General features: G+C 42.3%; 1 protein-coding gene across 2 annotated transcripts in view; it reads right to left on the bottom strand.

Moving 5' to 3' along the window:
* LOC139926403 (neuronal acetylcholine receptor subunit non-alpha-3) overlaps positions 1-10,000 on the bottom strand; it is a 13,510-nt gene that overhangs the window by 557 nt on the left and 2,953 nt on the right. The window contains exons 1-7 of one of the 2 annotated variants that reach the window (XM_078289837.1): positions 8,718-8,727; positions 7,234-7,385; positions 4,602-4,646; positions 3,515-3,624; positions 2,744-3,257; positions 1,683-1,873; positions 1-78 (exon numbers count right to left, since the gene is read on the bottom strand). The exon at positions 1-78 is cut by the window's left edge and continues 139 nt beyond it. In XM_078289837.1, coding sequence (XP_078145963.1) covers positions 1-78; positions 1,683-1,873; positions 2,744-3,257; positions 3,515-3,624; positions 4,602-4,646; positions 7,234-7,356 — 1,061 coding nt within the window. In that variant the 5' untranslated portion in view covers positions 7,357-7,385; positions 8,718-8,727. Of the gene's footprint in view, positions 79-1,682; positions 1,874-2,743; positions 3,258-3,514; positions 3,625-4,601; positions 4,647-7,233; positions 7,386-8,717; positions 8,728-10,000 lie in introns of those variants that run through there. The other variant, XM_071918140.2, reaches the window with a different exon arrangement.

Below are 10,000 nucleotides of genomic sequence, written 5' to 3'. Positions count from 1 at the left end.
CCAGGCACCCCCCTCCTCCCCAGACCTCCGCGGGGCTTCAGCTCTGGGCTGCGCATCTCAATGTCTGGGTAGTGGTATCTATAAATGATGGACATTCTGTTTTTCTGTGGACATTTGTGTATTCAGTAAACTGAAACATCTCAACATCATTTCAGACACCTGCATGCTCCTTCTGTACAGAGGCAGATATTAATATTGTACCTGTTAAAGCTGCAATAACCAACATTTTTTAACCACTAGAGGGTGACAGAGACTGCAACAATTTGTAAATAAAACCCATATACGTCCACTGCACTACAGAGGCCAACCAAGGACAAACATTGCAAAGCACCGTGCATAAAGGCTAATAGCTAATAGCTCCGTACCTACAGAGAAGTGTCGCCACAAACAATGACAAGTTAAGTTTACCAAGTTTACTCCCTCGCTTCATCGATTCTGCCCTTACGAGACATTTTTCAGGAATCGCAAGGGGTGCGAGCCGTTTTTAAACAGCGAGGGAGGTGCCTGGCTAGTTTTAAAAAATGAAAAGCTACTGAATGGCTCGGGAGGAGTTTCGTTCCGGACCAGAATTTGACAACTTCAGAAAAGGGGTGAAAACAGCAACACAGCTGGCCCACTGTGTGGATATTGGTTTATATGATTATGTCTCAATGAAGTCTCAATAGCACACATTAGTTTCAGGATTGGTTATGAGGTCTGATATTGCTTATTGCAGGTTTAGTGTAAAGTGTTATTTTATAGATCCCTGTAGGGAAATTCTCTTTCCACTCACCCCCCTCCCTCCACAGGGAGGTCAGAGTGGATGTTTGGAGCTGGTAGAGATTTAGTGTCTTGCTAAAGGATCCTTTAGCAGGGCAGATGCAGAGGGGTTGAACCCAGGGCATCTGGTTGAAGGGTCTCCCTACTCATTACTCTTTATTTTACTTTATTTAACCTTTATTTAACCAGGCAGGTCAATTGAGAACAAATTCTTATGTACAATGATGGCCTGGCAAGAGGACAAAAGGACCTCTTGAAGGGTAAGGGGAAAGAGATGGAGGAAAAAAAAACATAGTGAAGCAGCAAGCCAAGGAGACTAAGCAAGACAAACAAAAAACAATCCCAGATAAGACTATTTGACCCAGATGTTAACAACAATGAAATGAAATACATACATTGCAGAGGCAGAGAAGAACCAACACAATATGGGAACTAGGAAATAATTAAACCACAGACCAAACAAACAACCAGATAAAGTTACAAGTCATAAAGGTGGAACAGACATATTTGATTGGGCAGTTAAAGGGCTGGGATGCAGTTGCAGGTGCGTGTGTAAATCTCTGCGAGTCCTTAAAAGCAGCGAGGGAGATACAATTTTTGCAGCTCAGTTGCTGAGAGCAGCAAACTGGAAAAAGGACTGGCCAAGAGAGGTATTAGAATGGGAACATAGCAAGATATGATATAAGTCAGACCAAGTAAACATCACCCATGTGCTGTCACTTCAGTAAACTAATGCTGCCTCTTCAGTAACTTTAAGTAAACTAAGAAGAACTTAAGAAATGATTGAACGTACAACTTATTACTGGACACATCTAATTATTCGGTAAAAAAAGATATGACTGGAAACTACTGAAACTTATAAATTGTAGTTTCTATACATAATAAATAGCTGTATTGTATGTACTGTCTCTATATTTACCAACCTGTCAGTGTGCCCCCTCATACACAGCAACCTGGGCAGTCTCTGGAGGAAGAGGCTCTTTACCCAGGGGGCCATGGGGTGGTATGTGGCCGAGGAGCGGTGGTGGACGTTGATAACGAAGACGGTCACGATGATGGAGAAGGTGACGAAAATCATGATGAAGAGCAGGTACTCCCCGATTAGCGGTATCACCTGGGAGGGAAAAATGAAATGGTTTCTGAATCAGGGAAGAAACACTGTTCACTGTCTTGTTCCAGATATTTGTAGTTTTCCCTCATATAGCAACAGAGGAGTTTCTTTTCCACATCGAAAAATGTGAAAATTCAATAGCATCTGCCTCTTGAGAAAGTATTGATCATGATGTTACAATGTCTTGATCAATTTCTGGCAGTTAGTTAAAATAATCTAAATCACTCATTGACTTTTGTAGTACTTTTTGTGGAGTTCTATGTTGAACTGAAAGTATCTGAAGTCAATAGCTTGTTAAATTGAGTTAATAGTAGGTTGCATGTAGAATGAGAGAACCGTGGCAAGGGAGTTGGGATGTGAATGGTCTTTGTTAATTAAGGCCTCTGTGAGTTAAGATTAGAGTTAGGGTAAATCAATACAGGGCAAAGCAGAGTAGATATACAAGATACAACCATATAGAAACTAGAGCTGAACAATTAATCTAAAAAAAAAAAGAAATTGCAATATGAACTTCTGCAATTTCCAAAATTGCAGAGGCTGCAATCAATTGTTTAAGAGAGAGAGGTGTACAAAATGGATTTCTAAACAAGGTATTTTAGAGCTCCAGGTAATCTTTGGTCCATGAATCAAGTACAATATTAGTGAAAACCTTTCATCATACTCAAAATCAGTAAATCCTGCACACTGACATCTATTTTTTTTAACAAAATCACAATTTTAAAGTAAAAAAAAAACAAGAAAAACGATGATGACATGAATCGCAGTTTAAATCACAATTGCAATATTCTGTCAAATAATCGCAATTAGACCTAATAGAAACTTAGGGTTGAACATTAGTAGGTCTTGACGTGATCCCTCTGAAAGGGAACCCACCTTGGAGGATGATGGGATGATCTCCTCTATAACCAGGAGGAACACAGTGAGCGACACCAGCACAGAGGTGGAAAGTGACAGCTTCTCCCCTTCGTCTGACGGTAAATAGAACACCAGCACGGTGAGAAACGACAGGCCCAGGCAGGGGATGATGAGGAAGAGGGTGTAGAACAAGGGCAACCTCTTGAGGATGAAGGAGTACGTGACAAACGGGTACCAATACACCCCGTCCCTCCTGCTCCCCTTCACTCCTGTGGCGTTGAGGATCTCCCACTCGCCGTTGTCGAAGAAGTCCTTGCGGTCCACGTAGTGATCCACCAGGACCAGGTCCACCATGTTTCCGTCGTAGGTCCAGGAGCCAAACTTCATGGAGCAGTTCTGCCGGTCGAAGGGGAAGAAGGTGACGTCCATGGTGCAGGAGGACTTGTAGCTGGCAGGGGGGGTCCACGTTATGGTGCCGTCCCACCGCACAATGGCTTTGGTCATAAGGGAGCCTTCGAAGCGACCGTCCGCACTGGAGAAAAGAGGGGAAGGAAAGGAGGAGATGATAAGGAAAGAGGTATAAAGAGCAGTCCAGTACAAGTGTGATTATTGGTCAAGGTAAGGGGGAAAAAGAACAGAGGGGGAGGAATCAAGTGGAAGAGACAGGATTAGGGAAAATTGTTGAAGAGAACAAAATTTTGTTTTGAACAACTTGAACAACAAGTTACTAAGCCCCACCTCATCATACTGTAAGTGGTATACGTGATGTGATGGGCCCGCATAACTCACTTTTCATAGAGGACAATGTCAGGCAGCCATATAGTCTCTGAAGGCACTCTGATGGAGGTGATGCCTCCATATTCATCTGGGTTCCACTTCAGCTTCACATCAACCCACTCCTTTGAAAACAATGACATTACATGGTATGTTATCCAATCATCTATTACATTGTATATATAACATTGTAATATGATCATATAGTAACATTGTGAAAGACAGGAAATTAAGCTGTAGCACAAGCGCATTTCAGCACAATGGACAGTGGTCGGCTATTACCTGCTAAAATTAAATGCAAACATTTATATTTCATTGTATAGCTTTTCCCTTCCCCCAGTTTGTTTGTTGGTTGCCTTGTCCATATCCACGTCTGTGCATCTTTGATTCAAAATCAAAGTGAGTAAAAGTTATTTTATTTATTTTTCCAATGTCTTCTGATAAGTTTAAACAAGCAGTTGTAAATCTAAGTCTAAACTCATTTTTACTCCCAATTGGCAAAACTGATTTAATGATGATTTAATGATGCCTCATTGCTTGACAAATCTAAGTTTGTTAATTGGTGTAAAATTATTTATTTTCTGAGAGACTTATGTGGATTTTTTTGGATGGCGCTGTATTTTTTGAATTTGTTGATGCCATTTGATGTTATTTTTAGACTAGGCTTTATGTCTGATCATGGAAAGTGCACTCTTTGAAATACCTAAGTATTGGAAAAAAATGTGAACAATTTGCAATGTACCTATTATATACACTTACATGTTGGAACATGGACAAATAATGGACATGGACAAATAATTTGCATTTGAAGACAGACTCATTGTGGTTTTGTGGGATTTGTGAGCTCTATCTGAACAGCCCCTCACTGCAATCATATTGCACCATAATGTGTCACATTGTATCGCATTGCATCATATAATATACAGTATCATATTGCATCTCATCACATTGTGTCGTATTGTTTTGGAGTGTACTGTATTATACCATATTGTAGCCAATTCACTCATAGAAAAAAAAGGGGCACAATTCAGTGATTCACAATTCTGAAAACTGCGATCCACAATTCAGAAACCCAAATGTTACGAGTGGTGTTCATCTTTACCTGCCATAGCCAGACATTAGTAGTCATCAACTGGTTCTTTTCATCCTGCAGGAAAGGGAATAAATTATGTTCACTATTTCTACATTTTACTGGTGCTTTCTGGCATTGCATGATAAGAGAGGCTAATGAGGAGGTGAGGAGGAAAGGAGAAGCTTGAGACAAAGACTTGATGAGGAAATAAGCACACAGAGAAAGGAAGTTTTTTCTTTTTTTTCAGGGTAGGTTAATTGTTTCTCTTACTTGCCACTAAGAAAGCACACTGGAGCAGCATGGGGGTTAAGTGCCTTGCTTTAGGGCACATCTACAGTATTAAATGAGAGGGAGCAGCATAAGTAACTCTTCAGGGCCCAAATTCAGTAGAAAAAGTAATCTCCCTATTAGTTTCTAACCACATGAGTACCGTTGCCTCATTTCCTAATGCTCTTAACATGAAATATTGAAATGAGAGCGGCATGGAGAGGGGGTGGTGGAGAGGAATAAAAGAGGAAGGGGAAGAGAAGGAGTGGAGGGCAGGAGCAGCAAAAGGTACATCTATTCATAGAGGTCAGAAAAGTTTTCAGCATGAACCGAAAGCGGGTTTCAAGTTGAAGGGCAGTGAAAACCTGGCAGAGATGTAAGTAAAACTGGAGTAGAGGGAAAATCTATGGGATAGATTTTGTGGTTTGTCTGCCCTGGAAAGGCGCTCAGGCAAACCTAATTGCATCCCCGCCTGTCTAAATAAGAAACGACCCAAGGTGGGGTTTGGAAAATATCGCGGTAGTTTAGTCAGACGACCACAAGATGGCACTCTCCTATACCTTATTGCTGAGATGACCAGAGTATGAACATCAAATGCTGATGTAGTCACAATGTGGTCCTCTGTTGGGCTGGGGGGGGCGTGGTCTTTTGTGTGTGTGTGTGTGTGTATGTGTGTGTGTGTGTGTGTGTGTGTGTGTGTGTGTGTGTGTGTGTGTCCTAGTGTAAATAATGAATGCTATCAGGCTCCTCTCAGCCTGATGGCCTCATTACTTCCTCTGCTGCTGAGAAAGACCACTTTGGACCTCTCTCTCTCTACCTTCCTCTCTTTACCTCTCTCTCTCTCTCTCTCACGCTCTCTCTCTTCCTGTCTTCGCCGCTTTAAGTCCCTTGGCGCCTCATCCTCCTCCTTCTCTCCCTTCATCACACTTCTGTCCTCCCTGTATCCTCTTTACCACAGTCCTTCTACTAACCGCCCTTAACAACCAGCTCTCAAGCTCTCTCCCTCTCTTTGCACTCCCTTACTTTTTTTTCTCCTGCCCTGCTTACATTTTATCATTTCTCTTAACATTAATAGCAACCTCCTGTCCCACCCTACGCAGATATTATTTTTTTATACCTCTCCTCCCCCCTGTTTCTAGTTATTTTGTCCAAATAACCACTATGAGCAATTTCTGCCAAATTCCTCCTTAATTTTCTCCTCATCCTACCCTAAATCCCTGTGTATGACCACCTGTATATGTCCTCAGACCCTCTCATAGACCTCTACCCATTCTATCCCTCCCTCCCCCCTCTCTCTCTCTCTCTTTTCTCTCGAAATAACCACCAATCCTCGCTGTACTCTATGTTTTCTTCGCCATCTCCATCAACCATCTTGGGATTTTCTTCCCTCTTCCCTCTCTCGTTCCTAAAAATAGCCCCCAATCCTCAGTAGAATATAATAGAATTTTATTATCCATGTTACATAAGGCCATTTTAATTTTTGCAGACAGCCTCCTAAGCAGGTAGAGCTCAAGACTGCATGCAGTTTAAAGGCTTCTGGAGGCCTTTAGAGGTTCTATGGCTTGCTCTACTTTGCTCAAGGGCGCTTTAGATTTAATCACTGTAGAGATAGTATAAGATACCCTTGTGTATCTAATGTTGTTATCGGTAGTAGCAGAGACTGAAGCAAAAACCTTCCAGTTTCTGATTGACTTTTCAAACGTCAAGGCCAACCTGACTTTATGCAGTTGTCTCCCTCCCTTCCTCCTCCCTCAGGACAACCACCAATACAACTTGTATAGAAAGCCTGCAAATTACACACAAATAACAGTGTTCAATTCATGATCTGCAGAGAAATGTAGATTTTTCTGAGGATTAACAGCAAAAGTGGCCATATCACTTTTCATTCAGCAGTACTTTGTTGTCTTTTTTATGGAAATTTGCCCTGTTTCCCATCCAACTTTTTCTCTGACCTTCCTTCTATCACTCCTGAATTGTCTTCCCTCCCTTGTGAATGAAAACTACAGCCAACCAGTCCAGTGAGAAAGAGCAGGATGTTCAGCACCATGGACAGCACTCAACTGTCAGTCACGTCGTGTCTTCTACCCTCACATTATTTCCTCTCTCCCACTTCTGTCTGGCACCTGTCATTTCCTTTCTCTTTCGCTCTTGCATGGTCTCTTAAGCCCTTGTTCTCTCTTTTTTTCCACCTGTGCACCTCTCCATGATTCCTGAGTGTGAAGTGTAGTTGTGGGAGTTATGTATCTGATAGGTCAATGAGGATGGAGCATTGTATAAGCTTTTCTTTGTTTCCTGGCATCAGACAGATTTAAATCCAGACTCAAGACCCATTTACTATTTGTGCACACTTGGGGCACAGATATGCCTCCTGTGTGTCTGTGTGTTGTGTCCTCACCACATCGACCAGCTGTGAGATTTTGAGTCCGAAGCGCACAGTGATGGTATCGTTGGCATGCTGGACAGGCCGCACCCACTTCTGGTATCCCTTGAAAAGGTTCCTCAGCAAGGCATCCTCCATCTCCGCCAGGGAGACAAACTCCTCTGGAGCTGGAGGGAGAGACAGGGGAGAGAGAGGTGAGTGAGGGAGCAGAGAGAAGGAGCAGGTTTGGGAGAGAAAATGACAGAGTGGTAGGTAGAGTGAGATCATAGGCATAGGTATAGTTAGGCAAGCACACACACATGTATTATGCAAGTACACAGACACACACAGACGTGCACACAAACTTCACCCTCCTCCAAGTGTCACATGTTTAAGCGCATACAAAGACACAGTCACACACACACACACACAAACACATGCACACACACACTGTAAACTTCGCCATCGCCCCAGAGTCTCACAAGCAGGTGGGAGGAAAAACTAAGTCAGTGCCTAAGAATAGGGCACATACAAAGACTAGACAGATACACACACACACACACACCGTCAACTCTGGACTGACAGCTGGCTATAGCCGAGAGAACGCATCTGGGCTCCGCAGGCTGACAAAATGATCATGCTGACATGATCACCTTAGACAGAGCAATTGCCAGGGGAGACGAGCCGAGCTCAGAGTGGTGTGTGCAGCCAGGCAGGAGACACAGTAGTCAGTTAAAGAGTGACGTTCACACTGAGCAGTAGACAGTACCACGAAAGCACTGTTCTTACACTTCACCAGCCTCTGTTTAAGTGCAGACAGCTGGGTGATATCTGGTCCCTTAGGTAGGCAATTAGGGAAAATACAGTCTGATCTTATCCACAGTTATAGAGCTAAAGTTGTATGATGTGGAATTCAATTCAATTAGACTTCACTTCTCGGGGGAAAATAGACCATTTCAGTAAAATACAGCAATATGCATTACCAGTCAAAAGTTTGGACACACATTGGACTTCACATTTTAGAATAATAGTAAAGACATCAAAACTATAAAATAACACAAATGGAATTATGCAGTGACCAAAAAAAGTGTTAAATCAAAACTATCTTATATTTTAGATTATTTAAAGTAGCCGCCTTTTGCCTTGATGGAAAGGCAAAGGCTTTGGAAAGAAATTCATACATAGACATCAACTTCACTATTTATATTTGTCGAAAAATTCCAAGCATTTAAGCATAAGCCTTTAGATCAAAATGGCTTTAAGATAATGAAAAACATTCAAGCGCATTCAATCAGGTGTGTCCAAACTTTTGACTGGTAGTGTAATAAAACATAATCTGCGTGAGTGCATAAGATTGAACCCCAGAACGGACAAAGGAGCATGTTGTATTCAGTAAAAACACAGTGGGGCGGCCCAGTGGTCAGAGAGACCGTTCTGTGGCTGAAAGGTCACATGCTCGATCCCCACAACAGTCAGTGTGTTCATCGACAACAGTGTGTGCCGTCGAATTGTCCTTGAACAGGACGCTGAACCCCTACCCTCTTACTCACTGTCAGTCGCTCTGCAAGACACAGAACCAACACTGACAGGGGTATTCGCTGGCTGCTGAGAGCATTATGTGGTATTTGTATTTGAGCTACACACGAGAGCTGCCCATAGTGACTCAACGACTGTATCAGCTCACTGCTCTGAGCATTCAGCGGCATTAGAGAGTGATATTTGGCACTGGCACTGCCTGTGGTGACATTGTAAAAGAGGCAGAGGCTGAAATACAGAAAAGAGAGAGGTTAAAATCAACAGCCTGTCAAATAAACAACGGAGAGCGAGGGGGAATAGAGGAGAGGAATGGAGAGCGCTGATAAGAGGAAGAGTGAGACAGAGTGACCCAGAGCAATTCCCTCTAGTGTCTGAGAGAGGGAGAATGAGAAGGCAGGGTAGAGGTTGGTAGGGAAGGAGAAAGAAATTGGGGCAAGGGGAGAGGGAAGAGGAAAGAAAGGGGGGAATGAAAACACACAGTAAAGCAGATAGAGAGCAAGCGACAGAGAGAGAGAGAGAGAGAGAGAGAGAGAGAGAAAGAGAGCAAATTTCCAGCCTGTTTGTTTCTTAACACAGACATGACTCCATACAGTACAAGCCACTCCCTCTCATCCTACATGCTACACATACAGACACACACCACATGATACACCATGTGCTGCTGTCATAATACGTTATTATTTGGGGCAGTTTTGCCTTCATTTGATAGTTGGTGGAGAGAGAAAGGAAAGATTGGGGAGAAAGGGGCGAAACCCTTAGGGAAGACCTGCAGCAAAGGTCCTGGGCCAGATTCAATCCCAGGACACTACAGTTATATGGCATGATATGCGTCTTTGCCAACTGAGACACCAGGATGCCTGTCATAATAAATAGTACACAGAACAATAAATCAGTGGACAGAATGGAGTGATAAATAGAGATCATATTGGAATTTAATCTCTATCTCTCTATATAGAGTTTCGTTCCAAAATTAGATATCCACAATTTATTAAAAAAAAAAAAAATGACACCCACTCTCCCATATTGACTACTGGTATGAACGTTAAGTACATTATGGGTTAGTATTGAAGTTAGGAGTCATTTTAAGACATTTGCTTATAAAATAGTTAATATTTGAGGACAGAATCATTTATGTTTTTCAAATATTGCCTGATGATTTTCAATGTTTTTCCCCAAAATGAATATTCATTTTGTACTTCTATCCTGGTAAGAAATGGTTTATGGTTAGGATTTGGTCAGGGTAAGGGTTAATGTTAGGCATGCTGTC

Source organism: Centroberyx gerrardi, chromosome 3 (assembly GCF_048128805.1).
Source record: "Centroberyx gerrardi isolate f3 chromosome 3, fCenGer3.hap1.cur.20231027, whole genome shotgun sequence".
NCBI lineage: Eukaryota > Metazoa > Chordata > Actinopteri > Beryciformes > Berycidae > Centroberyx > Centroberyx gerrardi.
The sequence above is the reverse complement of the archived record's forward strand: the minus strand, read 5'-3'. Positions and strand labels throughout refer to the sequence as shown.